Source organism: Hypomesus nipponensis, chromosome 2 (genome assembly GCF_054491055.1).
Source record: "Hypomesus nipponensis isolate SF chromosome 2, ASM5449105v1, whole genome shotgun sequence".
Classification (NCBI taxonomy): Eukaryota; Metazoa; Chordata; class Actinopteri; order Osmeriformes; family Osmeridae; genus Hypomesus; species Hypomesus nipponensis.
This window is the reverse complement of record NC_140362.1, coordinates 19,700,744-19,722,637: the sequence shown is the minus strand read 5'-3', so window position 1 is coordinate 19,722,637 and position 21,894 is coordinate 19,700,744. Positions and strand designations below refer to the sequence as shown.

Below are 21,894 nucleotides of genomic sequence, written 5' to 3'. Positions count from 1 at the left end.
TCCATGAAATTAAATGTAAATAAATAAGTTGAACAAAGATCTGCGCTGACCGGCTGCCTTTATGGTTGTGGGCGTGGCGGTCTTTCAAGGTATAACTACAGTCAGATCAGTTGAGGCGCCTTGCGCAAACAGAGTGGGCGAAGATGGCGTCTGGAAAGAAATCAGGGAACGGTAGCCTCGAAAAAGGTGTAAATGGCAGACGCTCATCTAAACACAAAGAGGGTCCGATAGGTGAGAAATCAACATCTGTTGGAATGTAGACCTTAATTCTTGTTTGTAAATTGTGATCAAATCCATACATCCCCGGACAGTCACCGCTAAAAGGTTAGCAAGCTAGTCTAGTCTAACTACTGTATGGCACTAGCTAGCCAATGTTAGCTACACCTAGATTGAGAAAGATTTAAGCCGATCTGTGTCTGGTGCTTTCCATAAGTCTTTTGCTAAACAGTTACTTGTGTAACTAAGCTACAGTACTCATGTATCTGCCATGTCGGTTTTCTCACTGTCAGACGGTGTCTTTGATTTGAATGCTAGCCCTAAGCCTAACTATAAAATGTCGACCCCTAAGTTTCTTTTAGTAAACAGTGATGAAAGCACGCCACATACATAACCTATAGGTGGTTATTTGTTGCAGAATCGATTGAATCGACTTGTAGATAACATATCCTACTTTCAGAGTCGACAGTCGACTCTTAAAGTACTCGGACAGTGAGAACGTAAAAGCAAAATACTTGAGAGATGCATTTACGTTATCACTGTCCGAATAACGTACAAGAGCAGCACTGTCTGGGAAATTAAAAGTTTGGGTTAGAAGGCCGGTGAGGAATTTTCTGCAGATCCTTATTACCTTCCTTTTTTATAGAAGGATTAAAGAGAAGGCATCTTGACTAACTAACCTGTGTGTCACATCAGCATCTATTCGGTAAACCGGTAGAGAGCGACAGTGGCAGGGGCGCGCATTCGCTAGGAGCAAGCGACTCAATTTGACACATGGATTGGCTCCGAAAAAGAACATGCTTGAGGGGGACGTCATGAATATGTCCTTGTAATCCACACAGACTCTCACTGTAGCTGCGACTATTTTAGCCAGGCGGACGCACTGAGTTACTTAGTTGCTTTAATTGGAAAAATGCGATGGCTTACCAACGTCTTGAACAATGCGCTTTCAACCACTCTCTCTCTTAAGACAACCAATATCGCAGAAACAGTAGCCCAACTGTGTCTTTAATAGCTGGACAGCATTAGCCTATCTTGTCAAAACCAAATGGAGAAGACAATGCTTGCACAGTTAACCGCTGTGTGCGGATGACAGGAAAGTCAATTTGACAAGTTGGCTAAACATAGCCTGGCTGCCAGCCCAACTTCTCCCGCCCACAAAAAAATGTGTCCGGGAAGTTGGGTCTGGAGGGTCTGTATTGGGGACAACTACAGAAAACACAGAATTGGGACGGACCAATGAAATTGCCAGTGCGGGCTTTATACGATGATGGACAGATGATTAACGTAACGTAATCAACAACGTCACGAAAGAGCCCTTGGGTTGAATTCGTTTTCAACAAACAACATAATACGTTGCTTTGATTGGCTGTAGGTCTATCCAATTGAGCGTAGAGGCATTTGTTTTACGAGTTCGGTTGAAACAGGCTCCTTACTCAAAGCCCAATGGAGAGTTTTCAGACTCTGCAGCAGCGCCTTGTCTTGTACTCAGCATCTCATCCTCCATATTATGCTTTTGGCCTACATTCATGTAAAATCAGTTATGACTTGTGTCTTTATGTTAAAGGGGGCCTTGTTGTGTGTCCAGGAAGCGTTCATTGTTACTGGCTTCCTGTTGTTACGTTGGCCTTTGTCAAAACGTGTCTGGGACAAGGGTCACGTTTTCCGACCCCCCTCCCCCCTCCCCAACCTTACCATCCTGGAGGTAGAATGGAGTCTATTCTCATGACTGCTATGGATAGTGCTCACCTCCATAGTAAGAGAACAGCATCAAGGCGTTGTGATCTCAAAGGAGCACATTAGGCTAGCTTAGCATCTGCTTTCATGATTTAGCTCCACTCAGAAGACTTTCAGCCAGGCTGTTTTGCATTTCATTTAACCGTCTGTCAACAAGAAGATGCCCTGCGGCTAGGGCCCGGGCCGGAAGGCTTATCATTTACATTTTACATTTAGTCATGTAGCAGACGCTGTTATCCAGAGCGACTTACAGTAAGTACAGGGATATTCCCCCTGAGGCAAGTAGGGTGAAGTGTAAGTAGGGTGAAGTACCTTACCAGATACTTTTCACTAATATTTGGACACATTCTGAATCCACTCAAATTGCCTAACTTTAAAGTTAAGTCAAGCCTTATCTCAAGGCGACTGATACCGATGAAACATATTTTGCCAAAAAACAGGGTGTCGAATTGTGCGTTTATTATTTCAAGACTCCCAGGAGAGAATTTATTTTGTACACTTTGCACCTGGCCAGGGCAGTATCAGTGAATTTGCATAAATACAGATAAGGTAAAGCTTATCAATATGGATGCTAAAGTAACAGTTAACTGTCCTTTCTTTATCTGTCATTCTTTTCCTACTCACTCGCTCTCTGTCACTTCTTGTCTCTCTCCCAACAGTATAACCACATATACCGTTAGATGTCAAGGATGCCAGCTAGTTTAAACAAGGACAGGGTAGAAGACTCGTAAACCACGTAAACAAACATTTACATTTAGTCATTTAGCAGACGCTCTTATCCAGGGCGACTTACAGTAAGTACAGGGACATTCCCCCCGAGGCAAGTAGGGTGAAGTGCCTTGCCCAAGGACACAACGTCATTTGGCACGGCGGGGAATCAATCCGGCAACCTTTGGATCACTAGCCCGACTCTCTCACCGCTCAGCCATCAGACTCCTCAAACAACCCCTTCTGCTTTTCCCCCTGGCGCTCCGTCAGAGCCGAGCGGTCATCTCTCCCTCATTCCCCTGGAGGACTTGCTGCCACCCACCAGTGCATTCCAGCCCACTGTTTGGAAAACACTGTGTTCAATATTTGAGATTTGGCACCATCACAGGCTTAGAAACCCCCAGAGTGAAGCGGATCACAAGCCCCAAGACGGGGGCATTTCTCAACCTCCTGGCTAGTGGCTGGCACAGCCCAGCTCACTAAGAATGAGATCCTCATATGAATGTTCAAAGGTTCAGTATTATCCTGCTGTTTTTAAGACATGAGCGCACATGTTTAGGCCGTGTATGCGTGCGTGTGTGTGTGTCGGTTGGTCTGTGTTTGAGTGACTGCTCACACTTGTGACTGTAGAGATTCGTAACATTCCCTCAGTCACGTTCTCTGTAACATTCCCTCAGTCACGTTCTCTGTAACATTCCCTCAGTCACGTTCTCTGTAACATTCCCTCAGTCACGTTCTCTGTAACATTCCCTCAGTCACGTTCTCTGTAACATTCCCTCAGTCACGTTCTCTGTAACATTCCCTCAGTCACGTTCTCTGTAACATTCCCTCAGTCACGTTCTCTGTAACATTCCCTCAGTCACATTCTCTGTAACATTCCTTCTCAAGGTGATTTCAGAGCGACACCAGGTCACACTGGTACACACAGGTTATGGACACACCTGGTGTTGGTGCATCCTGCATGGGAAATGCCAAGTAGACTTCAGATGGCCGGGAGTTGCAGGTCGAACAGCCAATAACAATCAAGGTTATTAAGGAGGGTGTTGTTTTGGTACCGGTTGTTTTGGATGGACATATACACACTCACACACTCATAGACCTTTGCCCTGCTGTGTGTGTGTCTGTGTGTTCATCAAACTGGGTGAAGAGTCCTTGGATTTGGAGAGATGTCCTCAGAGCTGAGGGACTGCTGGTATGTGGCTGAGGACACCATGCCCTTTAAATAGAAGTGAGGCACAGAGGGAAAAGAGGAAAAATCATCTCAGTAGGATTGAGTCTGACAGGCTGACAGAAACCAAAACAGACCGGGGGTGAAACCGCCACCAACCGAAGGAGGCGAGGATCCAATCAGGATACCCCATATCTCCCCTTCCCCTCCCTCCCTCCCTCCCTCTGTCCCTCTCTCTCTCTCTCTCTGCTCTCGTTGTCGTTGTTGGAGAGAGGAATCAGTCAAGGACAGAGGCATGAGCTTGGACACGGGTAACTCTATTTTTACTCATTATGGCTTTTGAACAGTTGTTCTATAACATGCATGCCTCACGAAGCTCTGTCAGCCTGCTATTCCTCACACACAAGCGTGCACATAGTATTTGTAGGCAACTCTCTCTCTCTGTCTCTATCTCTCCCTCTCTCTGTCTCTCTCACACACACATCGTTGCTCCGGCAGGATACATTATAAGCCTGTTATGCCGCTGGTGGTAGTTGTTATGCATGATTTATAGATGTCCTGTTTTCATTTATCTTTAATGTCGGGGGACCAGGTGTCTGTGTCTACAGCCTGCTTCTACGCGCCGGTACCTAGCTTCTGCCCTATAGGGGACAGAAAATCATCCTTACCGACAGTTAGGAACACCGAAACATGGGCTCGTTTTGTTTCGCTTCATGTCCTTTTCAACCTGCCATGTCTTACACACCAACACATAGCAGGATGGTAATGTGCCAGGGTGCCTGGGTGTTGATGATGCCCGGCTCCAAGAAGCACTGGGGAAATCGGTGGTTTTATTCAACAGTAGTAGGCTAGTCAGTGGTTAAACAACCAATAAGCCGAGCCGCAATTAGCTAGTTGTCGGTTTAAATAACCATGCCTGCTTCATTCTGCCTACAGAGGCTTACAGAATGACATGTCATTCAGAATGGGAATGAAAGTAGGCAATGTCTAGTCTGGTTTAGCTATCTGTCTAAGTTAACTATACTGAATGTACAAAACGTGGCATGGTTTTAGTGACTGTTCAGAAGGTCACACCTGTGGCTTATTGTTGGTTTGCCGTCCTGTGCTCCTAGTATATGTTAATTGGGCTATGCCAGGTTATTTGAACTTTTTCTCAAGCCTGGCCTTGTTTGTTCCGCTACATTGCACTACAATAGTGCAGTTATTTTCTCTAAATCTCTGGGCTTTTTGTGGACAGTGTGCGGTCAATGTTGATGCAATAGTTTTGCTGACTAAATCCCTTTCATTTCCTCACGCTCTCTCTGGCGTTCACTATCACTAGTCCACCCGCTCACAGCTAGGAGCAACTTAAGAGCAAGTGAATTCATTCTGTGAGTTTTGTTAGGTCATCATTTGTATTTTATTTTGGTCGTGGTGGCATGAGTTTCTGTCTCTGTCAACATGTCAGAGTTTGTCTCTCAGAGTGAATAAAATGGGTTTGGAATCGCTGTCACATTCACTTGGCTCTCCTTCGTGTTTTCTCTCTTTCTCCATGTCTCTCTCCCTTTCTCTCTCTTTCTCCATCTCTCTCTCTCTCTCTTTCTCCATGTCTCTCTCCCTTTCTCTCTCTTTCTCCATCTCTCTCTCCCTTTTTCCCTCCCTCCCTCCCTCCCTCCCTCCCTCCCTCCCTCCCTCCCTCCCTCCCTCCCTCCCTCCCTCCCTCCCTCCCTCTGTCTCTCACCCTCCATGTCTCTCTCCCTCTCTCTCTCTCTCTCTCTCTCTCTCTCTCTCTCTCTCTCTCTCTCTCTCTCTCTCTCTCTCTCTCTCTCTCTCCCTCCCTCCCTCTGTCTCTCTCCCTCTCTCTCTTTTGCTCTCCCCTTCCCAGCCACATCTGTCAGAGGGCTTGAGGCCTACACACCCAGACAATTCATTACCAGAAACGTGGGCGATAATGAACCTGCCATTTTGACCAGTAGGTAGTACATAAAGGCCTGTGATAGGGAAGATTAACGATGCTGAAGTTGGGCCTACTGCGCCATCTAACGGATTCACCCTGGACCTGCTTGTTTAGCTTGGGGACCTAGCTAACACCAGACCCTGGATGCGTGACAGAGAGGGAACGAGAGTGAGAGAGAGAGAGAAGACGACATGTAGGAAGGGGTGGATGAAGGGCTGGCTGTTGTGTTTCCACAAAGTAGGCAAGAACTAGAATTTGAGGGAGGGGGGGCGTTGAAGAGGGGTGTCGTTTTGTAAGATGTAGCACGTTCAAGCCAAATGGGTGAGAGAGTGAAGGGGGGGGGGCGGTAGTGGTTTAGCAATCATGAGACCAGTTTCGCCAAGCAAAAAGAATTAGCCTCTCAGCCACATCGCCATGCATGACAGTAGACTCGACAGTGAGTAAGCAGAAAATCTCGCCGGCCATTCAATTCAGTATGAACGATACTGTTGATTTGATTCGATTTTGGTCAGCATCCAGCACAGACGTTTAAAACGTATCCAGCACAAGCGGCTGATGTTCTCTGAAGGGAAACTTGGCCTACTGGGACGGTGCCTTACCCTGCAGCTACAGACGAGAGCTGAACAGATAAATACATAGAGAACATTGAATGAGAGAGCTGCCGTCACATGATGACAAGATGTTGGTCCTCACAGCCAACTGAGACTTCAGTGTTGACTGACTGTACTTGTGCACTCACTGAACATCAGTAACCGAACTACACACACACACACACACACACACACACACACCATCTCTTGTCTCTAACTCTGCCATCAAACTATCTGGCTTCAGATCAAATATTTTCTTGTCTCTCGATCAAGTCCAGAAATGGAGACTTAAGTTGTGACTGAAGTATTTTCATTCCTAATCTATTAAAGTTGCCCCATTCACTGTTCTACATCATTTCTTGGCCTCCCTCTCTCTCTCTCTCTCTCCCTCCCTCCCACCCTCACTTGGGCACTGGAGTGTTGTCTCTCAGCGTCTCCGTCACCCTATCCAGTAAGCACCAGAGAGCCCCTCCCTGCTGCCTGTCTGCCCTGAGAGGGAGCTGTGGGCTCAGGTGGCCCAGCGCAACTCGAGAGCGGGGCCTGCTCTGAGCTCCCCAGTGAGTGTTCGGATACCCTTCCTCCCACTTGTCTGTGGGGCAGCGTGGGGCCCTGTGGGGCAGCGAGGGGCCCTGTGGGGCAGCGAGGGGCCCTGTGGGGCAGGGTGGAGCAGCGAGGGGCCCTGTGGGGCAGCGAGGGGCCCTGTGGGGCAGCGAGGGGCCCTGTGGGGCAGCGAGGGGCCCTGTGGGGCAGCGTGGAGCAGCGAGGGGCCCTGTGGGGCAGCGTGGAGCAGCGAGGGGCCCTGTGGGGCAGCGAGGGGCCCTGTGGGGCAGCGTGTTTGTCTGAATGTGTCTCCTGTGTGTCATGCTCATTCCCGAGTAAGAGTGTGTGTTGTGTCCGTCTCGTCTTGTCGTTTAATTGTAACTTGTTTAACTGCATGCTGTTCTGGTTCCGCCCATTGGCACTTATTTGCTTTTCACAATGTATGCTTCATGTTTTGGCCGCCCGCAATGTTTTGGGGGCTATCTCGTCGTTTATGATCATTGACCTGTGCACTCTTTGTAAAGCTCTCTTGAAAGTCACTTTGGATAAAAGCGTCTACTAAATGCAAGTGTGTGTGTTCCTCATTTCCAAGTAAAAGGTTGTGTTTGTGTGTGTGTTCTCCGCAGCCACTTGCGTTGCATCTCATGCGAGGCCTCACGCCTTTTGAGCTTGGCCTCAGATCATTTCGTTCAGCGCTTGCTCAGCACACGCTCCCCGTCAATGAGCTCCTGTGAGCTGAGCTGCAGGGGATTAGAGGCTGAAGGCAGCACGAGGCAGCATGAGGCAGCGCGAGGCAGCGCGAGGCTGCCCGCACTCCAGCCCTCCGCACTCCGCTCTTCTTTCTGTCAGTCTATCTCTCTCGCTCTCTCTTGCTCTCTTGCTCTCTCTCTCTCTCTCTCTCTCTCGCTCTGTCTCTCGCTTTCTCTCTGTCTCTTGCTTTGTCTCTGTCTCTCTCCCTTCGTCTCTCTCCCTCCAATGCTGTGACATTCTCCCTCCTCTCCTCCAGTGATGGACACCAAGGCGGTGTTTGCGGCCCTGTACAGCGTGTGCGAGGAGAATGCCTCCTTCTTCTCCGGGGGCCCCAAGGGCCCCCAGGGGGACGCGGCGCGGCGGCTAGTGGACGCTGCCACGCTCATCCAGGAGCACGCCCGCAGCCTGGAGCCCGTCGTCTCCGGCTTCGCCTCCATCTACCACCACTTTGACTTTGACCCTCACATACCTGCCAACGGATACCGCTCACTTGTCAAGGTAAGGTGTGTGTGTGTGTGTGTGTGTGTGTGTGTGTGTGTGTGTGTGTGTGTGTGTGTGTGTGTGTGTGTGTGTGTGTGTGTGTGTGTGTGTGTGTGTGTGTGTGTGTGTGTGTGTGTGTGTGTGTGTGTGTGTGTGTGTGTCTGCACGTCCACATGATCCATCGTGCTGCATGGTCTGTTGGTCTACATGAGGGAGAAGCTCACCCACCGTTATGGACACTGGGATATCCATTTTTTTCTTATTCCCACATGGTGTCTCATTAAATTGATTTTGTGTCAGGGTGATCAGTGTGCCAGCCCGCCATTATCCACCATTATCTCCCTGTGCTCTGACCCCCCCCCCCGTTGAGAGAATGGAACATTCCCTCCCCTTTCACTGTCGGTTAAACCTTCACATTCTCCCCCTCTCCATTCTTTGATCAACTTTATTATTAAATTGCTATCTCACGTTCCCTCCGTCCTCTCAACATGTTGACCCTCAACACGTTGACCCAGGTGGTGAAGTGCTGCATCCTCCACATCATCCAGAAGGGGCGCTACATCACCGCCAACCGCCGCAGCATCTTCTTCCGGGCGGCGCACAACGCGGGCGAGATGGAGGCGTACTGCAGCGCCCTGTGCCAGCTGCGCGCCCTGCTCTACCTGGCCCAGCGGCTGCTGCACGACAACAGCCACGGCAACCTGTTCTTCCAGGAGGAGAGCGGGCTGAGCCAGAGCTTCGTGCGGGAGTACGCCTCCATGCACAAGGGCTGTTTCTACGGCCGGTGCATCGGCTTCCAGGTGTGTGTGTGTGTGTGTGTGCGTGTGTGTGTGGCTCTGCAGGTGTGTGTGTGTGTGTGTGTGGCGCTGCAGGTGTGTGTGTGGCGCTGCAGGTGTGTGTGTGGCGCTGCAGGTGTGTGTGTGTGTGTGGCGCTGCAGGTGTGTGTGTGGCGCTGCAGGTGTGTGTGTGTGGTGCTGCAGGTGTGTGTTTGTGCAGCTGCAGGTTTGTGTTTGTGCAGCTGCAGGTTTGTGTTTGTGGAAAGGAGTTGACCGGGGTTGCCCTCCCCCCCCCCCCCCCCCCCCCAACCTGTAGGAGAGAGAAAGAGAGAGAGAGAGAGAAAGAGACAGAGAGAAGGGGATTCATCCAGAGCTTATATATATATAGAGCATATGAGTTGCTTCTCAGGTGATTATCAAGGCTTAGAAGAGGGAGGAGAGGGACGGATTATCTTGAGGTGGGGGAGCGGTTGTTGTTGTTGATAGTGAAGCATTGTGGATTCCTCTGGCCTGGGTCCGTGTTCAGACCAGACCAGTCCTGTTCAGACTCTCTCTATCCCTGTCTCTCTCTATCCCTGTCTCCCTCTATCCCTGTCTCTCTCTATCCCTGTCTCTCTCTATCCCTGTCTCTCTCTATCCCTGTCTCTCTCTATCCCTCTCCCTCTCTATCCCTGTCTCTCTCTATCCCTGTCTCTCTCTATCCCTGTCTCTCTCTATCCCTGTCTCTCTCTAAACCTGTCTCTCTCTCTAGTTCACCCCTGCCATCCGCCCCTGCCTGCAGACCATCGCCATTGGCCTGGTGGCCTTCGGAGAGAACTACAAACGCCACCAGTCTGGGATAGGTTTGTTATTCCCCCCCCCCCCCCCCACACACACACACACATACACACCCCTGTCTGCACCCTTACTCATGTTGCCAAACGGAGGCCTTAACTCAACAACAACTGACGTGTCGGTGTGTCCCCCATTCTTACTGCAAACATGCGGGCACACCCTGTATTTTGTGTGCCTTCTCATGCCTAAAGCGCATGGCTGGCAGATGCACTTCATGTACAGGCCGACACACACACCCCGTCCCACTCACCCTGTGTCTTGTGCTCTCTGCTGCGCCCCAGTGGAGGCTGGAGTCGTTGCGCCGTACGGTGAGTGCGCGTGGCCGCCCCCGTCACTCTCGTTTGCAGTGGACTTCCTGTCAGGAAGTGGGAGAGACCCTCTCCCCCCCCCCCCCCACTGCTGTCTCCCTCCGCCTCATGTCCTCAGAGCTGGGGGGGCGATGACAAGGCTCCTGTTTGGCACCAACCTCGGTGGAAGCTTCTGACGAGCTAGGGGGTGACACATACTGTCCTCCTAGTGATGTGCAGTGAATGGCTGACTGTGGCCGTAGAGCGAGGGGTGGGGGGGGGGGGGGGAGAGAGTGGGCGAAAGAGAGAAGAGCTCATTTTCCCCTCAGTGGTTGGAGGTCCCCGTGCTTTCCTAGCTGTAGGAGTTGTTCAGTGTCCGCGCTTGTCTGTATCTATCTACTCACTGCCATGCCTCTCCCCCTCTCCTCCCCCTCCCTCCTTTATGTTGCTGTCTCAGTGAGTTCATGTTTCTCTTGTTGCGATTTGATGTTTCAGCATCCAGTCATTCGCTCATCTTTATCACTCTCTCTCTCTCTCTCTCTCTCTCTCTATCCTCCACCCTCCACCTTTTGTCTCTTTCTTCTCTCCCTTTTTCCTCACCTCCTCCTCTCTTCCCATCATCTCTCTCTCTCGCCCTCTCTCTCTCTCCATCCTCCTTCCCTCCTGTATGACACTCAATTCTTATCCATCCATATTTTTTTTTTTCTTCCATTTGCTACTTTACATCTCTTTCCTTTTCGGTCATCTCTCTATGCCCTGTCCCCATCTCCTCCACACCCCACACCCCCCTCTCCTCCCCACCCCACCCCCCCCCCTCTCCTTCACCTCTCCTCCACACCCCCCCCCCCACCCTCTCCTTCACCCTCCCTCTCCTCTCCACCCCACCCCCCCCTCTCCTCCACACCCCACATCCCCCTCTCCTCCCCACCCCCCTCTCCTCTACACCCACCCTCTCCTTACCACCTCCCCACCCCACACCCCCCTCTCCTCCACACCCCCCCCCCACCCTCTCCTTCACCTCTCCTCCACACCCCCCCCACCCTCTCCTTCATACCCCCTCTCCTCTCCACCCCACCCCCCCCCTCTCCACCCCACCCTCCCCCCCTCTCCTCTCCACCCCACCCCCCCCTCTCCTCCACACCCCACACCCCCCTCTCCTCCTCATTTGCTGTTTCCCCCCCCCCCCCCTCCTCAGGCGTGGCGGCTGGCTCCTTCTTCACCTCAGGTAAATATGCCATTGACCCGGAGCTGCGAGGGGCGGAGTTTGAACGCATCACTCAGAACCTGGACATCAGCTTCTGGAAGGCCTTCTGGAACATCACGGAGACTGAGGTGCTGTCGGTGAGTCTGGAGGGTTCCGCTCTAGAGCCGGACTGCCATCTGTTTGCCAACAATTTATTATATATATATATATATTTTTTTTTTAATGTATTTTTTTGTATTCTTTCTATATGTGTAAGTCTGGAAAAGTACTTGTGTGTGGAATGATTTGTTGACGTCCTTTTCCTTCAAACTGCTTCCTGTTTCCCCCCCCCCCCTGTTCAGAGTCTGGCTAGTATGACGTCCACGCAGGTGAAGGTGAACCGCGCCCTCTCCGTGCCCCCCGTGCCCTTTGACCTGCCCCTGGTGGCAGAGCCCACATCCAGCGTCACCATAGCGGCGCCTTCAGCCCACACCGGGCCGGGCCCCGTCCAGATGAGGCTCATCTCCCACGAGCTGAGAGAAGGACAGGTACACTACATCACTGCTGCTGCTGCTGCTGGGTTATCACACACACACACACCAGTACACACACACACCAGTACACACACCAGTACACACACACACCAGTAGACACACACCAGTACACACACCAGTAGACACACACACACCAGTACACACACACACCAGTAGAAACACACCAGTACACACACCAGTAGACACACACACACCAGTACACACACACACCAGTAGACACACACCAGTAGACAGACAGACACACTTCAGTACACACACACATTCTCTCTAATATGTCTATCTTTGCCTGACAGCAATTAAACACTGCCTTCTCTCATCCGCTGCAGTTAATCCCATTTAATCCCTCTTGCGCTCTAGCTCTTGCTCTCCCTCCCTCCCTCTCTCTCTCTCTCTCTCTCTTCTTGTTTTGGTTCAGTCTTGCTCTCTCTTTCTCTCTCTCTCTGTCAAGTCAACAGACATTACACCACAACAGGTGGAGTGCTGGCAGTTTTGACTCCCAATGAATATATTTTGAAAGTCAGTCAGTGTCTCTCTCTCCCTCTCTCTATCTCTCTCTCTGTCTCTGTCTCTCTGTCTCTGTCTCTCTCCCTCCACAGGACAGTGAGAAGCTGCTGTCCATGTGCCGCAGCGAGGGGGGCTCCATCACCTTGTCCCTGGGCATGAAGGCCAAGCGGAGCCCCCCTGCTCCCTGGCTGCTGGTGCACTACCACGGGGGAGGCTTCGTAGCCCAGACCTCCAAGTCCCACGAGGTGAGGCTTCATCCCTCCTCCTCATCATCATCATCCTCCATCCATTGTCCATTCCTTTCCATTCCTTGTTTGTGAGAACTTGCATGGCGAATAAAGCTAATTATGATCCATCCATCCATTATCCAGCCTCAAGGCTACTGCACCGCTACACTGGTCTCTCTCTCTGTCTGTCTCTCTCTGTCTCTCTCTGTCTCTCTCTGTCTCTCTCTCTCTCTCTCTCTCTCTCTCTCTCTCTCTGTGTCTATCAATCTATCTCTCTGTCTCTCTCTGTCTCTCTCTGTCTCTCTCTGTCTCTGTCTGTCTGTCTCTGTGTGTTGATCTCAGTCTTGCTGTGTCACACACGTTGACATACCTTCCAAGAAGTGTGTCTCTGGAGGTACCCCACCACGCCTCTCCGCCTCCTCCAACCTCCCCGTTCCCCTCGACCAATCACGTCCCGTCCCCCGTCTTAACGACCCTTGTCTTTAACCCATTAAATCGGAGCTGGTGTAATGAACCCGTCAAGGACTCGGTCGTCAGACTGACTCTTGTTGTCATGCTGGGGGGGTTGCCGCGGCGAGCGTTTAGCAGTCGATAGCCTCCTGCTAATAAGCTAGGCTAAATGGTGCCTAATTACCACCGGAGCAGTTTGGAGACTCGCTTCTCTGCTTCTCTGTCCCTGGTTGTTAACCCTCCGGCATGGCAGGACACTGACACACCTTCTCACATCCTGCTTCACTTTGTTCCTGTCTGTCGCTAACCCTAACGCTGTTCTCCCTCTTTCCTCCCTCTCCGTCTCCCCCAACTCCCTCGTTGTCTCGTTTCTCTGCCGTCTCTCCCTGCCGACTGTTCTCTGTCCCGGAAGCCCCCCCCAACACACATGGCTCCTTCTTCTCTCTCTCTCTCGCTGTCTCTCTCTCTCTCGCTGTCTCTTTGTCTCGCTGGGTCTCGGTCTCTCTCGGAGATGGATGGTGTCAACAAGGCCTGAGGCCTAGGTTAGTGTTCCTCCTTTCAGCGCCCCATTGATCCAGACCCATCGTAATGGATGGGCCAGAACTTAATCACTGTCTCTCTCACACACACACGCCGGCGCGCGCGCGCACACACACGCACACACTTGCTGTGTGAAAGAGAGCGATATGACACCGTGTTGCTCTCCCAGACAGCCAGATTAACTGCAGTAGCCGTCTGCCGATGAGTGAGACTACAACTCCCATTAACCCCTGACATCTAGGTCATCTGAGGGGTTATGAATCAGAGCTGAAGTCAGTCTGGGCCAAGGCCAACACACGTAGACACACACACACACACACCTACACTCCTCTCCCTTGTCAGTTGGTAGTGTCAGCCCTGGGCTTTGCCTATGGCAATGACACGTGACAACACGAGAATGACAGTTGTGCGTAGGAGAGCATGGAGAAGCGTGTGTGTGTGTGTGTGTGTGTGTGTGTGTGTGTGTGTGTGTGTGTGTGTGTGTGTGTGTGTGTGTGTGTGTGTGTGTGTGTGTGTGTGTGTGTGTGTGTGTGTGTGTGTGTGTGTGTTCTTGGAGGGTGAGGATAAAGGAGATGGTGGTGGTGATGATTTTGACAGTGGTTGTGATGAGCTGGAGACAGATTCCTTAAAATGTAAATGTTTTTAATGTACCTGGCTACGACACTAACTCCTATATTTTGTCTCCTTTTTGTATTTGTGTAACTATATTTGTATGTATGCTGCTGGCTATCTTGGCCAGGTCTCCCTTGAAAAAGAGATTCTTAATCTCAATGGGTCTCTCCTGGTTAAATAAAGGTTATAATGAATATAAGAACAGTAGCCATGATTCATTTGTATTTATTTTCATCCCTGGTCTATCTCCTTCTGCCCTGGCTCTCCTCCCACCTCCACCCCCCAGCCCTACCTGAAGAGCTGGTCCCAGGACCTGGGCTGCCCCATCCTGTCAGTGGACTACTCCCTGGCCCCTGAGGCCCCCTTCCCAAGGGCCCTGGAGGAATGCTTTTATGCCTACTGCTGGGCTCTCAAGAACCACCAGCTCCTGGGTGAGTCTCCCACACACACACACACACACGCAAGCTTGAGTGTGTGGAACATTCTGGAACTTGAGCAGGAACGCGCAACGGGTGAGGGATGCGAAACAAGACGTGAAACCAACCATTTGACAATCCCGACTGATTGAAATGTGTTTTCCCATTTTTATGGAAATGATTGGTTGGTTTCATACGAAGTGTCCGTTACAGCGACCTTCCTCGCGCGGCGAGGGAGGGAGGGAGGGAGGGAGGGGTGACAGGCACCATCTGTGCGTTAACAGCTTGGTGACTGCAGTGAGTCAGCAAGCGCGTCGTTATCTGGTAGATCTGTCCTGGACGTCCATTTTATAGACGGCTTTCCTCCCCTCTTTTTTGTTCCTCTTCATTTCTCCCTCAGTGTATCGCTCCTCTCCATGTATTTTCTCTCTCTCTCCTCTATCCCTCCCCCTCTCTCTCTGTTGCCTTCACTTATTTCAGGTCTAACAATGCAAACAGGAGTAACCTGTTTTGATTGTGGTACCAAATTGCATCATCCATTATTAATGGCACTACAGCCCGCTGGATCTGACTGGCTTAATGAGTGCCACTTTGTATCTCTCACTTGTCATTTTTCCAATTTATTTACCAAGCAAAGCACACAAGTAGCCTCTCTTTATTCAGTATGCATCCTGTCTCTACCTCAGAGAGGATGGTGACAGAGAGATGCACAATACGCATGTCGCTTTGGATAAAAGGTTCTGCTAAATGCTAATTTAAGTGTAGCTAGCCTCCAGCTCTTTCCTGTTTTCATTTTCTCTCTCTCTCCTTCTCTCTGTCCCTCTTTCACACACTTTCCATCACTCTTTCTCTCTCTTTCACACTTTCGCTCAGTCTTTTATTTTCTTTCTCACTTGTTCTCTCTCTCTCACTCACTCACTCACTCTCTCACACACACACACACACACACACACACACTCCCCGCCCCCTCTCTCTCCTTCACCGTTCTTCAACAGTGCCTTTCTTTTGACTCTGTCTCTAACTCCCCCCCCCCCCCCCTCCCTCCTTGCGCAGGCTGGACCGGGGAGAGGGTGTGCCTGGCGGGCGACAGCGCCGGGGGCAACCTGTGCCTGACCACCTCCATGCGCGTGGCGGCGCACGGCGTCCGCATGCCGGACGGCATCATGGCGGCCTACCCCGCCACCCTGCTCACGGCCTACGCCTCGCCCTCCCGCCTGCTCACCCTCATGGACCCCCTGCTGCCCCTCAGCGTGCTCTCCAGGTGCCTCAGCGCCTACGCAGGTGTGTGTGCGTGTGTCTACCTGTTAGATTAGGAAAAGATCTGGATTGCAGTCTAGTGTGTGTGTGTCGTTGTCGTCTCCCTTTTGATGCTTCTTTATTCTCTCTCCAATTTTGTTCCTCTCCTCCGTGACCCCCCCCCCCCAGGAGTGGATGCCCAGGCGGAGAAGCAGGTGGAGAAGGTGAGCACCATGACCCTGGTGAGGAGGGACACGGCGCTGCTGCTCCGAGACTTCAGACAAGGAGCCTCCAACTGGTTCCAGGCCCTGCTGGACCCAAACAGAGCCCCCTCCGCCGCCACAGGTACACACCTCCCAGAGAGAGACAGAGACAGAGTGTGTGTGTCGATTGCATGAATGAGCTGGAAAAACGATTCCCGGTTGACCCTGATGACGGTCCTCTTCCCGATCAGACGCGGTGAGGAAGAGCGTGTCCGAAGCCACGATTGGCTCCCCCCACGCTGACCCCCCGGTGCCCCCGGAGCCGGCAGAGTCCTCCAGGAGGGAGTCTCTGAAGAGCCACACCTGCCAGGACCTCCAGGCCGCCGCCCACTGCCCCGCCCCTCCTGCCGCCTGCTGTGCACCTCTGCTGTCCGAGTGCACGGTAACCCTCGCCCCTGCTGCCCCACCGGAGGCACCCCTACACACACACACACACACGCGTGCACGCACTTGTCAGCACGGAACATCCTAACGATCCATCGTCCATTTCGGCCTCATTAAATCCAATCCTACATGCCGTTGTTCATCCCCTCTCCCTCTCCCCCTCCTCTCCTACCCCCCTCTCCTCCTCCTCCCCCCTCCTCTCCTACCCCTCCTACACCCCACCCCTCTCCACCTCCCCCTACCTCCTGCCCCCTCCCCAGCCCGATGACGTGAGCTTCTTCCTGTCCAAGGACGAGGACGCCTCCCTGTCCAGCGCCCTGTCCTCCGTGGCCACGCCCCCCCCGGGGGGGCGGGAGGGCGTGGACCAGGAGCACCAGAGGGAGTTCCCCCTGGGCTTCGAGCCGCTGCGCTCGGAGCAGCTGGCCGACATGAAGATCGAGAGCACGTCCGTGTTCAAGAACCCCTACTGCTCCCCGCTGCTGGCCCCAGACAGCATGCTGAGAGGACTGCCCCCCGTGCACTTTGTGGTGGGTGGGGGGGGCGGGGGTTACCGGGGAGACATAGTGGGAGGAATGGAAGGAGGGGGAGGAATATAACTTGTTAACCGTAGTTGAAGGAGAGAAGGAATGGAGTATTCATATTCAGAGGAGGGGGGGGGGGGGGGGTGAGGGGGGGGAGTGGGTAGACTGGAGAGGAGGATTATTTTAAAAGTCAGTCAGAGGGAGGATAGGAGGGGAGAGAGGGAAGAGAGCGAGGGTAGGCGTTCCTGGTAGATTTAATTTAAGTTCCCAGCATGTTTAATTCTCCCTCCCTCCCTCCCTCCCAGGCCTGTGCGTTGGACCCCATGCTGGACGACTCGGTGATGATGGCCAAGAGGCTCCGTAACGTGGGCCAGCCCGTGACCCTGTGTGTGGTGGACGAGCTCCCCCACGGCTTCCTCAGCCTATCACAGCTCTCCAGGGAGACACGCGAGGCCGCCAACGTCTGCGTGGGACGAATCAGGGCGATCCTCGACGTCAAGGACACGCCCCCGCCCGGGCACCGCAAGCTGGAGCGGACCAATCGGGGTTCTCCCTCCGTCGCCACGGGAGACCCCGCCCCGCTCTCCGCCGCGCCCGTGGAAGAAGCGGGGTCAGCTGTCGGGGGAGGGGCTAAAGTCGCTGAAGGGGAGGGGCCAGTGGGAGTGGTTTCTCGTAACGAGACGGGCTCTGAAGGGATCGGGGCGTAGATGTGGTGGGGGAAATACGCGTGAGTAGAGGACTGTCGGAGGTGGAGGGCGAGCGATAGAAAGATGGAGAAAATACGTTGAGAGTCAGGTTTAGCCTGAGCTTGAGTGGAAAGGAAAGAGTTTAGGAAGACGAGGAAGAGAGGAGAGGAAGTTCCCAGTGACGGAGTGGGAGGGGGTGGGAGTGGGGGGGGTGCAGCTTCAACACTCAACCACTTCTTACCACTGCACACACCCCTCCTACCAAACACACACCCACACACACACACCCACACACGGACGCGCACTTAGACGCACACTCAATACAGAGGTCATTTAGCAGCACTTTGAACCAAAGCTAGACCCCTTCGCACACTCCAAACACAACCTCGCTGCCTTCGCGGCTGTCTGTTAGTTTGACGCTGGGATATAAAGCCATACGCACACAGATCAATCTGGAGACGGCTGCCTCATTCAGAACAGGCATGATAGGGCTGTTCATCTAGGCTCAGAAGGCCATTTGAAGTTTCTAATCAGACAGGGAGAGACGCTGCAAAAGCCTTTTGTTGGGCTGTTACTTTGAAATGGACACTTGTCCTTAAAGAAGCTGCTTTAGATCAATCCTAATGGCTTCGTGCTGTGAGGTCTATCACTCTGTCAATATGGACCACTTTAGGAAAGCTAACTCGGTTTGCACCCCAAATTGGATCCCGGTTCTAAAGCAACAAACATCCGAACGTGACTGTCGGACGGGTTTGTTTAGTTCTTGTGGATTTTAATCGCAACCATATCTTTTATGAAAGTATGTAAGTCTTTGAAGATTTTTTTTAATTTATTTACGTCAATAGATGTACTTGTATTTTATTCATTAGCAATGTATCCATGGTGTGTGTCACTTTATCCGTTTAAAGATGTTGTTCTTAGGCTGGCGTTGCCATCGTTTTTTATGCAGTGAGGTGGGAGTTATCCAGGAGTTATCTGCACTGCTTGTGGGGTGTTTTGTAATTAATCTACAATTTGATTAAATAATAAAAACATATATCAATACATATTACTGCAAAGTGTAGTCTGGGCAAATCACATAGCACTGCCTTGCCTAGTGTAGCTTTTGAACTCTCCATAAGCCTTTGATTTGCAGGTTAGGGTGATTAAGCCTTACAGGCCTGTAGCTGACCAGAGTGACCATTATGACCCACCAGACCAGACTAGAAATTGGACTTGTTCAGTCCTGAACGATCGTCCTTCTGAGGCGTTCACTCCTCCCATGCCAGCGTGCCGCACGTCACATGGCTACACCTTGAGCATCCTGGGACATCCTGCTTCGCAATCCACTTTTGCAGGGTTTCTCCTGTACCTCGCCCCCCCCCTCCTCCCACACACCCAGTCTGGTCCCAGCAGGAGAATCCAGATCCAGCGTGAGGGATCAGATGGCTGAGCGATTAGGGAGTCGGACTATTAATCAGAAGGTAGTTGGTTCGAATCCCGGCCATGCCAAATGACGTTGTGTCCTTGGGCAAGGCACTTCACCCTACTTGCCTCGGGGGGGGGGAATGTCCCTGTACTTACTGTAAGTCGCTCTGTATGAGATCGTCTGCTAAATGACTAAATGTAAAACAGCACCCAATAAGATGATGTCTTGTTTACCAGATCCTGGTGCCCGGGGCGCCACCGAAGCCAAGCACTGAAGTATGATGCGTCCAATAGTCACCTGAGGGTTCCTTGGCGCGTTAGCTGTAAATGCACGTCCGTCAAACTAGACTCTTCACGGTGTTCCAAGTCAGGCCATCGGACGCTGTGATTGGTTTAGAGAGTGAAGGACTTCTATCGTGTGGAGTTCAAAAGCTATTTGGAGTGACCGGTAAATCGTCATTTCGATTGGCTGTCCTCTTTCAACCCTTTGCTATAAATAGATCTGTTAGAAACACCTAACATCCTTCGCCCCCGTCTAGTGGATATCTGCTGTGTGATGAATAGCATTTAGCTGGAATTAGATTTTTTTTTATTTTTTTTTATAATCCTCACTCTAGGGTGTTCACCAGAAAGTCTCACTAAAGGGTTGTCATTGCCGGCTCTGTCTGCTTGGAATGCTTACGGCAGAATTTTTGCGGAGAGATGACACAGAGGAGAGTAGTCAGGAACAGCAAAGTCATCTCCTTTTAGTCCCTCATGAAATGTTTTGGTTGTGTTTGCTGGTGGCTGTTACTTCTGTTTGTGTTACCTCAGCACTTCCTGTCTGGCTGTGTGTAGGTGTGTGTGTGTGTGTCTGTGGTCTGTTTGTGTGTGTTACTCAGTCTGAATTTTGTTGTTGTTGCTCATGTTGCCTCTGGGAGTCCCTGTGAAGCGCAGTCCGCATGCGCGTTTGTGCGTGTTAACGTGATCGTGATAGTGACTGTTGTGTGTGTGTGTGTTACATCGATGCTGTGGAGAAATGTGAGCTCCGAGGTGTTTGTAAGTGTGTTGCCGATAGCAAGATAGGGGCTGTTGTGTTTTCGAAACAAAACACCAACCACTATTATAAGTCATCCAGCCCTATGAAGTTGCTTTCATGGGCTATCTGGTTCTCATGTTTGATGGATTAGCTCTGTGCCTTTCCCAGTATCGAGTACCCTTGAAGCTAACTAGGCAATACTGCCCTGCCCTTTACTTCATGAGTCATCATCACCCCCCTGTGGCAGTGGTATGTACAATAGCCCTGTTGCATCCCAACCTGTTGGTGGGGAACAAATAGCAACTGAAGACACTTTCATAGTTTCTTCCTGGTTTCCTGAGACCAATCGTGTGACCCACCCCCCTTCCCAGCTCCCTGTCCTTGATAACCACTCATGGGGGAGAGAAGGAGAGCAGGAAGTGACACGGATGAGAGGAGATGATGGGAAGAGAGGGAGGTCTAGTGTGGAGTCCTCGCCTCTTTGAAACGTTTCCCCCGTCTGCCTCCGTGTTCTTCGATGTTTCACGCACGAGTCTTTTAACGTGTGTGCGCCCTACGGAACAACTACGCAGACGTTTCTGTGTGCACAGATCACACGGGCCCCGGTAGGAACGGAAAATAGCTTCAGATGTACGTTTAATCATGTGATGTTGCTCGGTGTGTCGAGCTTGCAGGGTGTAAACTGAATACCTTAACCTCCTCAGAGATAAGCTTTCCTCACTAAGAACTACCTGAGACCTAAAACGAGTGCAATGTGAAAAGCCCCTGGAAAACATATCAGCAATTAACAGAAGATGCATAGTAAAGAGACCTGCGCTGTCATAAGCACACCTAATGCAATATGAACACACCAGCATACTCTGTCACTACCCTGTGTTATTATTTTTTTTTCTGATCTAAATTATTTTACATTTTGACAGTGAGGTTTAACGGGGTTATGGCTGCTGTTTATATACATGGGTGTATGAGTTCATTTTGTTTTCTAATCGAGACCATTTGCGAAAATCTGATCGACATCAAATATCAGAATCATTTTACTCGACCGACCGTTGCTGTTTCAGTGTTTTGCGGGAATACATTATTCCCCTTTCGAGTGTCCCACTTAGAAAACACCTCTTGTGGGATCAAGTGCATTCTAGATTAAGGCCACTAGCACAACCAAAGACTTCGCCTAGTTTTTGAAGAGTCATTTTGACCCGCTGTCCTTGCCATATGTGTTATATACCGCTGACGTCTGAACCAATATTAGCGTATGGTCAGCCGTGCGTCAACGCCATCAGACGGGTTCTGCACGTCTGCACTTCATAGCATAAGCAGCAATGGTCATATGGAGGAGAATCATAACACCCGTATAAGCCATAGAAAGACTGGAAGCCACGCAGTTTACTTGATTTTTATGTCCATTTATCTTAAAACACCACAAGTGCAAACCTGTGAATAATAATGAATGTATATTAAATATCCTGTATAGTTTTTTTTTTATGCCTTTATTTTGCAGGATTGGCTGAATGTTGTGTCAGATACTTAAAGTATATTGGAGTATACTATTGGAAACTATTATTTTCCCTGTTGATTTGGTATTGAAATAAATAAATAATCAAAAAAATATTGTTTTACTGCTGTCTTTTTAAAGTATATTTTACACATTTGTTTGTGTTCATATCTTGAGTGACTGAGTTATCGAAAAAGGCTACTGTATCAAGCATTTTTTCTGAGATCGATTAAAAAATATATCCCCGTCATTCAATTTCTTACTTTATTCTTGATGTTTGATGTAGCCTATATCAATGTATTATATTCTTGAGAATCTGACGCGTTGGTTGTCTCGTGGTTTGTTAAACTTTGGTATAGCTCATCTTTTGGAGAAAATA

General features: G+C 50.9%; 1 protein-coding gene across 2 annotated transcripts; it reads left to right on the top strand.

The window, feature by feature from the left end:
* Positions 1–115: 115 nt before the first annotated feature.
* lipeb (lipase, hormone-sensitive b) lies at positions 116–21,756 on the top strand. Of its 2 annotated transcripts, XM_084667589.1 has the most exons (15): positions 125–231; positions 815–818; positions 4,100–4,140; positions 7,902–8,143; positions 8,641–8,925; positions 9,653–9,743; positions 11,218–11,363; positions 11,568–11,753; positions 12,356–12,508; positions 14,379–14,523; positions 15,562–15,789; positions 15,934–16,089; positions 16,199–16,389; positions 16,652–16,918; positions 17,218–21,756. In XM_084667589.1, the coding sequence occupies exons 1-15, from the start codon at positions 144–146 to the stop codon at positions 17,617–17,619; spliced, it is 2,625 nt and encodes an 874-aa protein (XP_084523715.1). In that variant the 5' UTR covers positions 125–143; the 3' UTR covers positions 17,620–21,756. The 2 variants fall into 2 exon arrangements, with proteins under 2 accessions (XP_084523706.1, XP_084523715.1); XM_084667580.1 differs by lacking the exons at positions 815–818; positions 4,100–4,140 and having other exon boundaries at positions 116–231.
* Positions 21,757–21,894: the final 138 nt, after the last annotated feature.

Coding starts and splice junctions, on each gene's coding strand:
- lipeb (XM_084667589.1), top strand. CDS start 144: ATGGCGTCTGGAAAGAAATCAGGGAACGGTAGCCTCGAAAAAGGTGTA. Junction 8,926..9,652: donor GCCGGTGCATCGGCTTCCAG/GTGTGTGTGTGT, acceptor CTCTCTCTCTAG/TTCACCCCTGCCATCCGCCC. Junction 16,090..16,198: donor AGCCCCCTCCGCCGCCACAG/GTACACACCTCC, acceptor CTTCCCGATCAG/ACGCGGTGAGGAAGAGCGTG.